The sequence below is a fragment of the Artemia sp. Qi Xiang Cuo genome, chromosome 10, assembly GCF_049724085.1.
Source record: "Artemia sp. Qi Xiang Cuo chromosome 10, ASM4972408v1, whole genome shotgun sequence".
Classification (NCBI taxonomy): Eukaryota; Metazoa; Arthropoda; class Branchiopoda; order Anostraca; family Artemiidae; genus Artemia; species Artemia sp. Qi Xiang Cuo.
Genome location: NC_142803.1, coordinates 68,245,402 through 68,263,898, shown reverse-complemented (window position 1 = coordinate 68,263,898; position 18,497 = coordinate 68,245,402). Strand labels below are relative to the sequence as shown.

The window sequence follows — 18,497 nt, the reverse complement described above, 5'->3', positions numbered from 1 at the left end:
CATATCTCTTTGTATAGTCAATGATACTATTCGAATTCATTCTATAGAATTCACATGTTTCAATTTGCCTATTTGAAGCAATTTCACAAACAGTGTCCTCAAGTGTCGAATCACATTCCGTCACAGCCAAAAAAAAATCTGTGGGCTTATAATCAAAACACCCATTGTCTTCACAACAATGATGTAGAAACCATATTCTTTTGTTGTTCCAACGGTTGAATCGTTGACCTGGTTCCTCCTCCCAGAACAATCTAAAACCACGACTATACAAATCTCGTAGCACTAAACTAAAATCACAGTTATGATTCTTTCCAATCCTACCGGGATATGTACTCTCCCACTGATTGCATTTATCATAATGACAATTGGAGCATTGGTGGCCTCTAGGATGAGAGTCACACTCCTCTTCAAGAGAGGAATTACAACCTTTAATTTGTACAGCATATCCTCTATGCAATTTACACGGGTTGCAGAATCTACACTTTTCATCATACTCCTCAATCATTGTGCAATTCTCACATGATGACCAGCTGCCCTGTGTGTACATACATAACGGACATGTATGGAACATTTTGTCTTGTTTTAACGCTCTCACTTCCACAATAAAACTGAGCTAGCAACATCAAAACATTATCTGAGATAGAGAGAGAGAGAGAGGAGTGAATCATCCTTGAGCACCATCTTTATTATGAAAAAAAAAAGTCCTAAATTGCTAAAAAATAATGTTTAAAATCATATAAACATTATCATTTTGCTGTGTTGTAATAAATATATCAATAAATTGTGTAAATGCATTTGGACCACGATGTAGAAGCTTCATACAATAGTCTAATGATGGAGAATCAGTTTTCATTATATCGATAAGCATTTCCCGAGAAAATATCTTCCTTTGAATAGACAACTAGAATATCATCATCTAGAATCAAACGTTTTTACATAAGAACGAGAGTCCTCATGATTCGATCTTTTCTCAAATCTATCCATTTTTTAGAGTCCTAACTCTCTCACAACCAACTTCAAACTAACAATACTCTCATTTTTTTAATCTAGGAAATATAAGCATGTCTGCTATAGAAAAAGAAAAAAATAAAATATATTTAGAAACACTTTTATTGAAAATAATTACAATAATAATATTAACTGATGCAGTTTGTTCTCATCAATATATTTCGATAGGATATCTAATGCTGACCGAAGTTTATTTATATGGAGAATATTTACTTTTCCAGCAAATCACAGTTGCTCCTCCTGCTTAAATTTGCTTAATGATATCACGTATCTCTCATACATAATGTCCCATTCAAGACATAGTCTACAGCCAGCAGTTATTTCCATACCCACAGTGGGTACTCGTATATCGTTGCTTCTGCTGCTGTTAGTTCCATCATTAATCTCCAATAGTGTAAATGCACAACTCATTTTTTTTTCCACTAAGATCCTTTCAAATAAAAACTATTCTCCTTGAATCCAAGTCCCTTACTAATATGAAGTGTAAAGAAAACTATTCCTTTTATTCAAATCCTACACCCCACTCAAGTTAGACTCGTTCCTCTTGTCAAACAGTGTAATGATCTACAAACTTAACTACCATACGAAAACTTGTTGTCCGGGGGCCCCTTAGAATTCAAAAGATGGTTACTACTAACACTATTATTTGTGTCCAGATTTTTAAAAGGGTTTATGTTGCTAAAAATTTTTCAAAAGTTTCTTCAGCATACAATTATTAGGCCAACCTAAAAATTCGTAAAGAAAAACCCGAAAAGATTTAAACTATTATTTTCTTTTTCCTTGAAAAAGACTATGTCAATACAAAACGAAGAAAACTAATTAAAACAACTTTTCCCACAAAATATTTTTTTCCCAGAAAAGTAAAAAACTTCATTAAAACAAAAAAGAGCAATAAATAAAATCAAAATCCACCATGCGTAAAACAACCACAGCATTAATAAATAAATAAAACCCAAAATGAACAGAAATTACAACAAATAACTGAGTCAAACTCAAAACGAGCAGAAATTAAAATGAGTAAGGCAGCCCCTATGCCTTTTCAATGCCAGAACATAATGAAAAAAAATGCAAATGAATGTGTATTTTCATTTTAATATACATATGCTGATATTTATTCCTTAAAATCTTCGTAATTTTGATTTATTAAAGTTATAAAAAAGATAACATTTAATTTCAGTAAAGCGTGAATTATGTTCTGACACTGAGAAGGCATAGGGGCTGTGAGCCCTACTCATGTTAATTTCTCCTCGTTTTGAGTTTGACTCGGTTATTTGTTTTAATTTCTTTTCATTTTGGGTTTCATTTATTTATCGATGCTGATTTCTGGTAGTTTTAACCTTGGCAGATAATTTGATTCTATTTTTGTTCATTTTAGGTTTAATGGAGTTCTTTGATTTTCTTTGAAAACTCATTTAGTGGAAAAAGTTTTTTCTTTAATTAATACCATACAGATAATACAATACAATTAATTATTACATTTAATTAATTACCTTCGCTAAAGCTCTTCTACCAACTGAATCAAATGCTTGCTCATAATCTATAAAACTGAAAACTAAAGGGGTTTGATGATTCAAACATATCTCAAATATTAATCTAAGAGTGAAAATTTGGTCGACGCACCCTACCCGTTCCTGAAACCATACAGTTCTTCTTTAAAACTTTATTTGCACCATCTCTTAGTCTAATAGCTATTACCATGCTAAGTAATCTCTATTTTTAGAGAAGAACCAGCTTTTTTGGGGGGGAACCAGCCCAATTCCTCTATGATTAACTCTTGATATATCAATCTGATCATAAAATCAGATAAAATCTGTTCGAAAAATGTGTTAAGTTTAACACGTTTAACTATCTCAATGATATATAATTAACTCTGGAGAAATTATTAAAGCTTTAGATCAAGGGTAAATTTTGTAATTATTAAAGAGCAATTATTAAAGGGGCAAATTGCTTTTTTTCTCTCTCTCGTGCGTTATTTACCTTTAACACATTATAATAAAAAATTTGCCGCTCAAAATTTAAAATAGAACAATGCCTGAAAAAAAAAACACCCTTAATAAGAAGATGGAACAGATGAAGAGTACCGGGACCAGGATGACCTCAGCCCTCCCACCAGCATACTGAATATTCGACAAGGACTTGAAAAGACACCCTCCTCCCCCCATAGCAATTTTAAGAATATATATATATATATATATATATATATATATATATATATATATATATATATATATATATATATATATATATATATATATATATATATATATAAGACAAATAAACAAATCTTTCTTCACTTTCAAATTGTCAAAAATTTGCGACTGATTTAAGGCAACTGGCTGGTAACAGGTGACTTAAGTAAACTTTCACTACCATCAAACTGTGTAGTGGGTAAGTACGGTTTAATTATAGTAGGTTGTTGTACACCTTATAATTCGGCAATGCCAGTAATAAAACAAAGAAGCTAGAACCTAATTGAGCCGTCCTAGCCGAGTGGATTGGTGCGCTGGATTTATGATACTTTGTCCGAGAGTACGAGGGTTCGAATCCTAGTGTACCCAATTATTGGGTTTGGGAAGAGGGTCAGTGGTGTGACTCTGTAAGCTCAGCCATCAGCTTTAAATGGGTATCTGGAGAAATCTGGGGAAGGTAAACAGGAAGGGTATGTGAAGCACAGGATGGTTTGCCCCCAAACCGCATTGCACTTCCTGGCTGAAGGGTCAAGAAACGGCGTTCAGCATTCAGCACCACCGGTAGGGACTGTAATGTCCAATGCCACATTCTTTTACCTTTTTTTAAAAACCTGATTCGGTGCAAAACGGCCTTAAGTCCAAGAACGGGCGTTCGCCCCCTGTCACCTCATTCTCACGGTCAGAGGGTAGCGTATTTGTAATATTGAATCTACATTTTATTTAGTTGCAACACTTTTCAGGGTATGCATTACTTTTCCTCATAAAAGTAATTACACAAAGATTGTATTTCGGCAGGGGGGAGGGGGTACCAAAAACCGAAGAAAGAGGGGGTCATCTCCCATGGATTTTGTCTAATGGTCTCAAATAAGGATTTAGTTTGCCACTCATTTTAAGATTAATTTACAAGTCGCGGAAATATTTCAAAGGGAGGGGGAAGTGGTTCAAACCACGTACCACCCCCCCCCCCATTTTTCTTTTGGTTGTTTCATGATTGTGACAGGGCAGTATAACTTCTAAGTAAGTGTTGCCATGTTGGGCCATGAAACGAATAAGAAATAATTAGTTAAATTCGAGAACACTTTTCGTTCGAACATTCAAACATTAACATTGTCTTGATTCCCAAAGAAACCTACATCTTCAAAGGAAAGCTTTAAGATCCAAAGCTGTTTGGTGCCACATGTTTTAGCTAGGGGTAAGGGAGGCGCGGGAGCTGTTTCCCCAAGATTCCTCCCACTCCTCACTTTATGAAAAATTTCTTTTTTCGCTATTTAAATTAAAAACTGAAAAAATAACAAATTGCCACTCCTCGTACACATTGAAAAATAGTTTTTGCTCCCCCCTCCCCCCAACTCCACAAACATGTGGTAGCAGAGTTGGCTAATGATCTGCTTGGCACTATGTGGCTCAGGGCTCGATACCTGCTGAGGCAAGTCTGAGAGACAAGGTTGCTAATTGTCCCTATAAAAGAGGCCCACCATCTGAAACGTCGGTCAACGGCTTATGCCTCAGCAATGGCTAAAGAGGATATTTATATATTTTAATATTTCCCCACTCCTCTTGAATTGGCACCACTGAGTCAGCTTAAGGTTTCGTACACTTTAGACGTTTGGGACCATGCTTTTCGCCAAACTAGTCACAACATAGGGAGAGGAAATTTAGGGGTCATAGTGTTAACCTAGACTCTTGTCCGATGTGTGGGAAAGATGATGAGGATATTTTTCACTTTTGGGGGAATTGTAAGGAATTGGCGGATCTGAGAAATGGGTGTTTTTCGTTAATGTTGGCAGATAGAAGGTGGGTGGAAGGAAGTGCAGTAGTACGAGTAAAAACAGCTTTGAGAAATCTTGCTTAATATATATATGAGGGATTGATATATCGTGACAGATTCATGTGTTTATAAATGATTTCTGGAATTTTTATTTATAAGTACGTTTTTCTTTTTAATTTATTTGTGTCTTTGTTGGTTTGATATATATATGTTCTGTTTTTTTCCTATGGCCCGATGACTTTTTCTGGAAATACAAACATACATACATAGAGGCTTTCAACCTTTCAAGGTTGAAACATACTGTAAAGATTCACTGTGTTTAGCGGGTGGCTTGTGCAAAATTTTTGTCCATACATACATAGAAGCTTTCAACCTTTCAAGGTTGAAACATACTGTAAATATTCACTGTGTTTAGGGGGTGGCTTGTGCAAAATATTTGTCCATACATACATAGAAGCTTTCAACCTTTCAAGGTTGAAACATACTGTAAAGTTTCTATGTGTTGCGCGGTTGGCTTGTTAATAACATTTGTCAATACATACATAGATGATTTCACCCTTTCAAATCAAGGCTGAAACATATGGTAAATATTCACTATGTGAAGGGGGTGGCTCGTGAAAAATATGTGTCAAGACATACACAGAGGCTTACAACCTATCAACGTTGAAAAATACTGTAAATATTCCATGTGTTTAGGGGGTGTCTTGTTCAAAACTTTTGTCCATACATACACAGAAGCTTTCAACCTTTCATGATTGAAAAAAACTGTAAAGATTAACTGTGTTAAGCGGGTGTGTTGTGAATAATTTTTGTCAAAACATACATAGAGGCTTTCAACCTTACAAGTTTTAAAAATATTGTAAATATTCTATGTGTGTCGGGGGTGTGTTGTTAATAACTTTATTCCAGAAATACATAGATGCTATCACACTGTCAAGGTTTAAACATATTCTAAATATTAACTATGTTGAGGGGGTTGGTTGTGAATAACTTTTGTCCATACATACACAGAGGCTTTCAACATTTCTAGATTGAAACATATTCTAAATATTAAATATGTTTAGCGGGTGGGTTGAGCATAATTTTAGTCCAAACATACGTAGAGGCTTTCAACCTTTCATGATTGAAAAAAACTCTACATATTAATTGTGTTTAGCGGGTGTCCTGCACAAAGCATTTGTCCAATTGAAACATGTCTTATTTACGATTGACGTCAAATATTTACAAGCTCAAAGACTATGTTCCCGGCATCAACACTACAATAACAAGAATTTCTAGGTCAAAACTACTGCTGACAATTCATTGCAGTACATAACTCCCTGACGGTAACAACGCTTCTTAAGCTCCCCCTCCACCCTACCCTGAACAGGCAATGTATCTACTCAGGGCATGAAAGTACTGACCACAAAATCAAAAACTGGAACACAGTATGTCCATATTGTTAAATTGGGATAAATTCGCACTTTGATCTGTTGCCTTCTTCATTGTATGCGATATTCACATATTTGGCCAAGAGAATAGACTTTGAGCAATGTAATATCTCAGGGGGAGGGGCACCAGGTTTAAACCCCCTCCCCCTTTTTTTCCAACTCGCAAAAACGTAACAAAATGCATTTACACACATTTTGATGCGTTGTTTTGAAGTTTTTGTACCCTCACCCCATATTAAAGAATACCCCGCCCAGAACAATAAGTCTTACCTTGATCAGTTGGCTTTGTCATTGGATATGATGCAATATTGACACATCGTACTTTTCTCTCATACTTTGATTCTTTGCGAATTTGCTTCTCTTTTTCAAAATCAATTATATACGGTAACTGAGGAAAACATTTTGAAAGGTCCAATTGAGAACTGGCCTAAAAAGTAAACAAAAAGCTAATGAAACTCAAAGAAAGAAATCACAAATGGGACTAGTCGGATACACACGGACCTTAGTGTAAAAACCATGAGTATTTGAAATGACTTACTATGACTTACCACTGGTCACAAAAAACCACGTACCACTTACCACTGGTCACAAAACCACTTACCACTGGTCACAAAAAACCACGTACCACTTACCACTGGTCACAAAACCACTTACCACTGGTCACAAAAAAACTCCATATACTTAGTAGGCGCCCTAAAATCAGACTATAAAAAAAGAGCATGACACCAGGCCAAGAGAATATAGTTCAGACAAAGCCGTTTCCGGCGGGGGGGGGGGGGGGTATCGGGTTTGAATCCCTCCATACCGAAATTTTTGTCCAACTCGTAAAAAAGTAATAAAAAAAAACATAAATAAGATTTTATTTGTTTTTTAAATTTTTCTTAAACACCTCATTAAAAAATACCCAACCCCCGAGCAAAAAACCTGAATACGCCCATGAGTTCAACGTCCATTAACATCAGTGTTACCGTGAACGTCCGAAATCTGGTTAATGTCGGCATTCACCGGTGAATGTCCGAAATTCTATTTTTTCTGCTTGGATTCAATTAGCTTTTCGAGTTAGCTTTTTCAGTCTTACGCAAGCTATGATGGTAAAAGTTAGTTAGGTCAGGTTAATTTAGGTTAGGTTAAATATGGGTTAATATTCGAAATGGGTTAAAAACCTAACTTAACCTAGCCCATACCTAACCGGTCATCATCAAACCTTGCATTAAACTGAAAAAGCTGACTGGCAACACTGACTAAATTCAAGAAGATAAAAAAGGTATTTCGGACATTCACCGGTGAATGTCAACATTCACGAATTTTGGAGATTCAAGGTAACATCAGTTCGTTTGATACTGCTCCTCATCCCAAAATTCTGCATCACATGTAACTTAGCTACGTATATAGACACAAATGAATTTCTAGCTTTAGAGACAGATGCCCACAAATGAACTCACAGACGCTCACATATGTGCTTATCATGGCGAACAAATTACCACAATACGATATATTGAGCTAAAAAAAACACAATTTCTAGCAGGTAACTAAGCAATTTTTCCAGCAATATTGTTTATGCTGCATCAGCCACGTAAATCAATTGTCAAATTTCTTCTAAACAACGGAAAAAGCTGTAGATGAAAGAAAAAATTGCTTAAAATGCAACTTACTAATATTGCCAAGCACAGTATTTTTTTTTGTGTGAACCTACGAGAAAAACAGGATATAATAAACGTAATATTTTAGCTCTTTTCCTAAATGAACTAAAAGGTATGATATAAAATAATATAATATAATAATATATATATATAATATAAATAATATGATATAATATAAAATAATTTTTTTTCGTGAATTTCAGAATAAAGTGGAAAGGAAGGGCGAAAAACGGACCAGACTTTACACAACATAGATAAACTCATTTAAGTTATAAATGAATAAAGAAAAAGCCTGTGAGTTGAAAAAACGAGTTAAAAAGATCAAGTTATTTAAGGCCCGATTTTACGCCTTCTTTTTCAATTATAAACATCTCGAGAATAAAAAAGGGATTTTTCATTTTTTATTCCATTTTGAAAACGAGTTAAATTTGTTATACATATTTATTATTTTCAACTTTATTGACTTCTGGTTAAAAGAAAAAACTAATCTTACATAAGATTCAAACCTAAATTACCACGGCCCAAGGGAACCGTCCCTACCGCTTCACTATCAAAGCTTGTATAATAGTGTTTGATCTATAGTATTTGCTACGGCAAGTTACCCCCTTTTTAATGAAGGAGGCTGAGAGGGGGATTATACCAAAGGGGTGAATTCCAACGTTGTATTACTGCAGTTTCATCAAAAGTGTATATACTGATAAAATTTGGAAGTGATTCAACAGTCGGAAGTGGTTGAAAAATGGCTCTGAAATTTAACCAATTTGTGTGACAAAAAAAAGCCGATAAGTCGAAAAAAACGCGTTAAAAATAAATTAAAAAAAAAGGTTAAAAAAAGAAGCCAAATCTTATAGAGAAAATTAGATTTCATGATTAACATAAATACTAGTGAGAACAATGGACAAAAAGCTTTGGCAAAAAATATTATATTTTCCGACACATAAATTTAACATGTTGCTAAACTTTCTTTAAAAATTATATCTAAATAAATATGGAAAGAACTTAAACATAAACTAAGTTTGCCATGGCGTTACAAAAGCTGCAATCTTTTCCAGCAAATTAATGTTTTAGTAAAAAGTTAGTTGAGACTTTACTGTTGCGTAGTAAGTTTACTGTTTCTTTTTTTTTACTACGAAACAGTAAATTTACTACTTTACCATAATTAACAGTAAATTAACAGTTATTAACAGCTAATCTACGAAACAGAAAATTTACTTCTTTACCATAATTAACAGTAAATTAACAGTTATTAACAGCTAATCTACGAAACAGAAAATTTACTACTTTACCATAATTAACAGTAAATTAACAGTTATTAACAGCTAATCTACGAAACAGAAAATTTACTACTTTACCATAATTAACAGTAAATTAACAGTTATTAACAGCTAATCTACGAAACAGAAAATTTACTACTTTACCATAATTAACAGTAAATTAACAGTTATTAACAGCTAATCTACGAAACAGTAAATTAAATACTTTACCATAATTAACAGTAAATTAAAAGTTATTAACAGCTAATCTACGAAACAGTAAACTTACTACGAAACAGTAAATTAACTGTTTCGAAGTAAAATATAACAATAAATTCATGGTTAATACCTGCCATACATAGCCCACCTTGGTCGCTTTCATTTGACAAGACTTTCATGGGGGGAGGGAGAGGGACTAGGTCGGGTTCAATTTCTATTCTTATAAGTTACTTTTAATTACGTTCTAAGACCACACGTTCGTTAGAAATCATACGTTCTTTAGAGATCCTAGGTTCGTTAGATATCATACGTTTTTCATTCTTTACGGAGGCAACTACCACTCCAAAATGCATACATAAAAACCTCGCTTTAAATATACATTAAATAAAAGAAAACGAGTTTTTTAAACTGAAAATAAACATCAACATTAAACTTAAAAAGAACAGAAATAATTACGTATATGGGGAGGGAGGCTACCCCTTCTTCAATACCTCACGCGTTATGCTACAGTTTGACTTTTTATACCAATTGTTTAAGAATAACTATAAGAATAAAAAGCTTTTTAAAATTTCTAAAAAAAAATAGCTTAAAGAGTGAGGTATTGAGGAAAAGGCGACCCCCTTATAAACGCTATAATTACTGTTATGGTTATTGAGGTTTGGTGATACTTACTTTCATTTAAAAGTTGTCTTTTTTTTGTTATTTCTGATCATTTTTTTTAATAATGCGTTTTTTTTAAAATAATAAATCACTCTTTTAAAAGAGTGAGGTATTGTGGAAAAGGCGACCCCCTTATAATCCGGCTCCTCCTCCATAAAAAATACCCTTTCCCCGTAAGAAATTCCTCCATGGAAAGATTCTCCAACGTAATCCCTCCACCAAAAAAATATTCCCCCCCTCCCCAAAAAAAAAATATCCGTATTCTTCCCAATAACCAATACTATATTATGTAGACATTGGGCAAAGTTCATAGCTAGCAGCACATCCTTAGGGACTGTGGGGGGGGGGGGTAGAGACATAGTCACTAGATCTTTCGACTATGTTGAACAAAAAAGTCTGTCTAAAAATCAGGGGATTTTGAGGAAAAAAGTTCGTGGCAGGAGGACCTAGCTGCATTCCGATATTTTTAGTCACTTGAGCAGGACAATAGAACTTTTGATTTCCAATAAAATGAGCCCTCTCTCGATCTTCTGGGATCACTGGTTCGATATGATTACCCCTGGGGAAAACAAAAAAATAAATAAAGATGCATCCGTGATCTTTCTTCGGGCAAAAAAATGGAAAATTCTACATTTTAGTATAAAGGAGCTTGAAACCTCTACAGTAAGGTTCTCTGATATGCTGAATCTGATCATGTGATTTTCATTAAGTTCACTTGATGTTTTGGGGTTGTCCCCCCCCCTTATTCAAAAACTAGGTAATATTTTCAGGCTCGTAACTTTTGATTCTAACATTAAACTTTATAAATCTTATATATTTTGAATAAGCATCAAATTTCAATTCTTTTGATGTATCTATTGTTATCAAGACTCTGTTTCTTAAGAGTTTTGGTTACTATTGAGCCGCATCACTCCTTACTTACAGTTCGTTACGACAAACTGTTTGATACTTGGGATATTTCTATAAGCGCAATTTACGATCATTTTAATACAGAGAGAATTAACTAACAGAAAATACACAAATTAACTAACATTAACTATCTAAAATTAACTAACAGAAAATACACGTTTTAAAGTAGCGAATATAGAAATGTGCAGCGTTTCTTTTGTCAAAAAAGCAAGATAGACTCTAAAAATTTGCAAAATACCAAAATTTCCCTGTAGTACTTGGAGGTAATTTTTTCCAACGTGAGTCCTCTAGGGGTATCAGCCCTCTAAACCCCTGTTCTTCAAGGATATGTCATAAAAGAAGAATAATAAAATATAAACTAGTTTATACAAAGATGGCCAACAATTGTGACGTGCGACTATATTGCAAGATTTCTCCAACTTCCGTTAAGTATACAATTTGATAGAAGCAAATGTTCACATTTCAACAACACAAGATGTAAATAAACAGAAAACTTAAGCAATGTTTAAACTGAAACAAATTAAAACTGATAGCGACTTTTAATCAAATATAATCATAAGAATATATTTATACAACTATACATAGTTTATGTATCTTGAGTATATGCATAACCCAAAGGAGGAGAGTGATTCAATTTCCCCTCTTCTTACACTTGCATAATCCAAACATGAGGACAGGGATGGGGGGCAAGTAGAGGGACAGGAGTGGGGGGTCGAGGAGTAAGTAGAAATAAATATATACTTCAAGCAACGCTTGCAGTATATTGAGAGACTTGCTTTGGTTAGGGCTTAGTTCATCTAATGGCTCACAATATAATATCCATTCGTTTGCTATTCACGCAAAGTCAGTAGCTGTACAAAAACGGTTTATTTTCAATAGTCGAGGAATAAACAAGACACTACTTGGGACAGATATGAAACTAGACTCAAACTAATGTCTAAAATAGCTTGGTATATATAAGACTATACCCATTATTATATACCCGACTATAGTCCTTGGTATATATAGCTTGGTATAGTCCAGTAATACGCAATCAACCTACAAGCTGTGACTTAATTGCTTTATAATGTGGGAACTAGGTGGTCGTAAAAATATGTAGGTTGATATCTCTTGACCTTAACATCAAACAAATAGCGTCCTATTTGAAATCCGAATAACCGAGAAGTATACATTGGTTATGAAGTTCACAATATTGTATATGTAGTATATAAAAGCAACGCTTGTAACGCTTCTCATTTTAAAACAAGCTCAATTGACCGTGTTAACAAAAATCCGGATAGACTTTCATTTGTTTCTAGTTTGCTTAAGTATTTTCTCTTTTTTTACTATAGTTCACTTCAAAGGTTAGTATTTTTTTTTGTGTGTTTATTTAGCAAGAATTTTAGCCCATAATAGTTAGTTATTCAAAATAAGCTGGTTATGGGCGACTTACAAAAATTATCAAGGCTAATGGACTAACCACTAGTCACCACGAACGATAAGAGATAAAACTAGCATTAAATCAATGGTTGTTCATATAGAAACTGAAAATGGTAAAAATTAGGAATTGAGCCAAAAACAAACATTTAGAGCAAGAACACCCCCTCCCCCTCTTCTACTATTGCCATGTTAGGGTAAAAATCATCAGACGTATATACTAAATGTCTTAAACTTAAAGTGGAGATGCAGAAAAGGTCTCCGGGACCCAGGGGCGGATCCAGGATTTTATGTAGGGGGGGGCGCAAAATAGGTTGAGCCGATAAACGTGCGTTCGGAGCAAGTTTAATTAACGCAATCTGAAGTTAAGTAAATTACACTACTACAGACTAAGATAGGGGGGGGGGCGCCCCCCTCTGGATCCGCCACTGACGAGACCGCAATGAAGATAAAAACTAATTAAAACAATTTCCACGGCTTTAAAGTTATATATATTGCTTTTCACTTTCTTTTGAATCAAATTATTTTTTCAGACGCTTTTTAAACTTTTTATGGTGATTCCAAATGTGCACAATTCAATAAGCTGACTCGTAGGACATTGTGACATTAAAAACACTTCCACATTTCCAACATGGCACATGGCACATTTCATGGCAAGGTCCCAGAAAAAAAATGGGAGTCACCCCCTTAAAGGGATGTCATGTCAATGAAAGTTGAAACATCAATTTCTGCATGTCCAAGAGCAAAAATACTGGACATTATATTCTGTCCGTAATCATTATATTCTGCTATATTTTCGAAAAATAACCCAAGAGTGGGTCTTTATTCATTAATTTATCTTTTTAGAGTCTATAATCGTCAAGTCTATAACCCGGTAACTAGTACCTCTTCTATTGGTCTTTTAGAATTCAAGGAAACATTATTAAAAGGTAGCATGCTAGTAACAGGTACTGAAGGTCGTAATCGGGAGGGGGATTGGGGTTGGAACCCCCTCCCTGAAATTTTCGTCTGATTCGTAAAAACGCAGCAAAAATACACATTTTTAAACCTTTTTTGAAGATTTTTCTTTGCACCTCCCCCCCCCCCGAAAAACAAATCCTGGATACACCCTGGCATGTGCTTCCAGCAAATCACAAGTTGTACATTGTACTTTAGCAAATTACCCGTTGTCTGCTAATGAAATAGAAGTTTGACGGGTTTCATGACTGGTTTCTTTGATACAGTATATAATGATGCCCGCATAATGCACCAGTACCCACAATACAGATAAACTAGTTTTTGCACAAAAACCCTTGAACCAACTCCCCCCCCCCCCCAAAAAAAAACTCCTTCCCCTGAACGAAAATCTGGGATATGATCCTGCTTATTGGGTCCCCTGGATGTTGTATAACTCAGGCCCCCTCATAAACATACATTAAGCCTTTAAAATTCTTAACAGTGACAGTTCTGGATCTAGGACTGAGTATATTCTTAATAGACTCTCCTCTCCTGGGGGGGAGTTCAACTTTATTTAGCTAATAAGAGGAAAAAATAATATTTTTACCGTGTTATGGTAGGCATCATCAATGACATATTGTACTTCCATATTGTAACTTTTCCACCCTGCGTTGTCACACCACTCCCAGACTCTTCCACATCCCGCCGGCGAAGTTTGAGGGTAAAATATTCTTCTCACTTGGTGTGCTTTGTCTTAAAAAGGCAAAGAATATAAAGCAGGGAGGGAAACTTCATCTTCTGAGTTAAAATTCCATACATTAAAAAAGTTAGTGGTCACGAGTTAAAACATCAATGTTAAGTCAAATCCGTTTTGTGCCTTCCGTTTTCCCTTATCTCCATAGATTATCGAAAAAAAATTATTTTCTACTTATCAGTCCATATTAAAACGTGTTTTCGATTTATTTTCATTTACTATTTTCGAATTTTTAGTCTTTCGATTTTATTTAAAAGCTGTCTAATCTAAGATTCGAACCCAAGTTACTACGGCCATAGGAAACCGTCAATATTATAGCTTCGCTATAATAATAATAATTTATTTTTAACCCACACCATATACAAAATGACACTTGTGAAACATAATAAAAAAAAGAATAGAATACAGTAAATACATGAAGACTTAAAAACTTTACATGAGCGGAATAAACAAGTGAAATTTTTAGTCTTTCGATTTTATTAAAAAGTTGTCTTATCTAGGATTCGAGCCCAAGTTATTAATACTTATGCTTCGCTATAATAATAATAATTTATTTTTATCTGACATCATATACAATATGACACTTGTGGTTTATAATAAAAAAAGAATAGAATACAGTAAATACATGAAGAATTAACAACTTTAAATGAGCGGAGTAAACAAAGTCTTCCGATTTTATTAAAAAATGGTCTTATCTAAGATTCGAACCCAAGTTACCATGGCCATAGGAAATCGTCACTATTAATACTTATGCTTTATTATAATAATAATAATTTTTACATATAAAACTTCTCAAATCTTTACTTTATGCGCAAAAAAAATTAAGTTTCAATGTCAAATCATATCTCCAAAGAAACCTGGAGAATGAAGTTTTTTTTTGTATTTTTGTCGTTCAGTATTGAACATCTCGCATTTTTTAGAAAAAATGATCAATATAAATACTTCAACTTTTAGGTAAGTGGCATTTTGGTCAACATTTTGTCAACTTTCAGGGGAAAGGAGGAGGTGGGTGTGATTCGAAATAACACCAGTGAGGTCATTCTTCTCCCATCCTCCCCCCCCCCATCTCTATATATTTGTATAAATATATAAGTATTACTCTTTTAATATTATATTTATTTATATTTATTACGGTATACATTCATTCCTCTTTTATGATTGGTCTTACCTGATTTGCTGCATATTTGTTCCATTCGATCAAAAAGTACGAAAAAATTTGATAAAGATGGCTCTGTATCGCCTAAAAATAACTTTTTCAGCTTTTTTGAGTGAGCTCGCTCTAGGGACTGAAATAAAAAATAGTATTAAAATCTGTCTGAAAATCCAAGATTGAATAGGTCGCCTGAAATAAAAATAAGTTTTAAAAAAGAAAAAAAAAATGATAGCATTAAAATATACCTAAAATTTTAAAACAAAAAAAAATTATTTTATATTTTTGAATTATTTTATATTACATTTTTTTAGAATTTCTGTCGCCTGAAGTTAAAACAAATTTTAAAAAAAGTCAATCAATTGTAAATTACAACTATCTTCACATACTTATCCGGAATTTATTTCAATTAAAAAAAAACACAAAAAAGAAGATCATACACAAAATATGAGTGCGGTCGAGCATGCTAAGATTACTCATTCGAAAAGTCCGATTAAATCGTTGGCTAGACGTAGATGACATCAGAAGTTGAAATGGATTGAAATGGTCTAAGCACAGTTTTCAGGCAACCCTTCATCCAATGCGGAGTTGGACATAAGTTGTATTAACATTGGTTTGAATGTTCGTATTTGGGTCTTTCAGAACCCGTGTTCAACCATGTTATTCTGGAGGGTTCTTGTTTTGAAGAGCGCATGTCCAACAAACTTGGAATCCGTAGATGAAAATACCTAAAGTTTCTCTAGGTTAAACATGGATAACTTGAAAACGTTTTTCCGTCAAACCCGCTTCATCAGGGTGGTGAACGGGGTCTACGCGCCTAACGGCTAGTTTTTAAAATGTCATCACCATTTTTGTTTTTATACAAACATATTTTTTTTACTTTTTCAAACAAAACTATTTCAGATAAAAATAACGAAGTGTTTAACTCTAGAACACTGATGAGGGACAAATTTTACCCCTCAGAATACCAACAAAATTTGCTAGGATTATTAAAGTTGGGTTTTTTAGTATTCTATTAACAGCGTCAAAACCACTTCATCAGGGTGGTGAAAGGGGTCCACGCGCCTGACGGCTAGGTTTTAAAATATCGCCACCAATTTTTTTTTCAAACATACTTTTTTTTACTTTTCTCTTCAAGTTCTTTATAGTTTTCAATGGGGTCTCAGGTTATAAATAGAATAAAAACTTGACTTTTCATAGATATACCTATTTTAACTATAAGTTTAACCATTTCTCTGTTATTAAGGCCCAAGAACAAACAGGTATATTTACACGTAAGGCAAAAAAATGTCTTACTTTTCTATTGAATTATTTTACGTTTTTAATCGGTTTGCTTTACTGAAAGCATTTTGTATTTCGAAGAGTGGGTTTTTCAATATAACAACAAAGAATAATATTACTGTTACAGACTCAAACATAAGAGATACCACGAATAAGAGCAGGACTGCTGCCCCCTCAAACCCTCTAAACAGCCATCGCTATTTATTTCCTAGTGCAAACAATATTTATTTCAAATAGTATTTCTTGCTCCACTGGGCGTACTTGTTATTTCTTTCTCGCTCCACTGGGCGTACTTGTTATTTCTTTCTCGCTCCACTGGGCGTACACTGGGCGTATCCTCCACAAGGCGTAATAGTGTATTCACACTATTAGAGGTCGGTGAGACGGGTTGTGATTGAGAAGTAAATATTTAGATATAAAATTTTGCGTTATTTGGGGACATTATGTCACCTAGTGAGGGAATTTAGATTTCTATGTAATTATGGCTGTTAAAAGAATACAGAAAACCCAACTTTAATTCAGAATAATTTAGCTATATACCATTATGCATTAAAACAAAGATAACATCCGTATTTCAAGATAATATTCATTACTTATGTTTTGACATAAATAATGAATTTTTTAATTTATATTAAAAAATATAAAACCCATTAAAAAACCAATTTTTAATGGGTTTGCTATTATTTTTTTTAAGGAGTTCATGATAGAATAAAAGCATGGCTTTTCATGAATTTAGTAACTTGAACTTTCAACTTCATACCCCTAGACATACCCATACCCGTAGTGGCTTCTGACTTGTTTGTAAAGTCTCTTACAGTTCCTAGGAAATTTCTACTTGTTATTATTAGCCAGTCCTGATAAATTGCAAAATACGCTCTTTGTGATAACCTGGATACGAATAGGGTATTTTGATTTAGTTCAATAGACCCCCCCCCCACGTCATTCTTTAAAATCTTTAACTTAATATTCTAAACCAAGGCCGTAAAGAGGATTTTTATTGGGGGGGATTTATTGTTCAGGGGGGCTTACAAACTTTAAAAACACTGCAAAAATTTATTTACATGTATTTTCGTTACTTTTTCACGATTCGGACAAAAATATCGGGTAGGGGTTCAAACAGGGTAATGTCCCTCTTGGATACTTGTATTTATAAAAAAAACTTAAGTTTTTAAAAAGTCGAACACAATTTTTGAAGTTAAAGTTTAGACAATACACTTTAAAGTTAAAACTTTTTTTTTAACGAATTTGAAGTCAAATAAAAGTGTGCGTATACTGTGTTTGTGGAAGGGGGGTCAGTCTGGAGAGAAAACAAAAATATTTAGAATGAGAAATATAAATATGAAGGGAAGCCCCCTCCTCAACGCCAGCTCATTATGCTAAAGTTTGAATTTTTATCCAATTTTTTTTTCCAAACGACGTCAGGAATAAGAAGTATTTTTGAAACCCTATAAAATTCAGGGTCAAGAGCAGAGAGTAGAAGATAAGGCTGCCCCCCTAACATACCAAACGATTTCTGATCATTTTAAGTTACCTTGACGCTCGTTACTTTCAATTTAATTTTAAATTAAACTGTCATTGGCCTTAGACCCTCCACGGTCGTTGCACTAAAGCTTTAGTTTTTTCATAGCAACACTTCAAGAACCACCCTTAAAAAGGTGCAAGAAAGGAGGGGTGAAAGCCCCAAATTATTTTGTAGGCTTAGGGTCTATTTCTTTTCTCTGGGGGGGTCGTTTAAAAAAATTTGTTCCTCCGTGATCCTTTCATTTAAATTTTGTACATTATTGTTATTTACCTTATTGTAACGCCTTACATTAACATGTTCACTAGGCTAGATAAAACGCTTTCGTTTACATTTTGTATTGTATTTTTTATTGTAACGCGTTA

General features: G+C 34.0%; 1 protein-coding gene across 1 annotated transcript in view; it reads right to left on the bottom strand.

The window, feature by feature from the left end:
• dx (deltex E3 ubiquitin ligase) overlaps positions 1 to 18,497 on the bottom strand; it is a 125,743-nt gene that overhangs the window by 72,862 nt on the left and 34,384 nt on the right. Inside the window, exons 3-5 of the mRNA XM_089095692.1 lie at positions 15,351 to 15,468; positions 14,036 to 14,181; positions 6,666 to 6,822 (exon numbers count right to left, since the gene is read on the bottom strand). Coding sequence (XP_088951818.1) covers positions 6,666 to 6,822; positions 14,036 to 14,181; positions 15,351 to 15,468 — 421 coding nt within the window. The remainder of the gene's footprint in view (positions 1 to 6,665; positions 6,823 to 14,035; positions 14,182 to 15,350; positions 15,469 to 18,497) is intronic.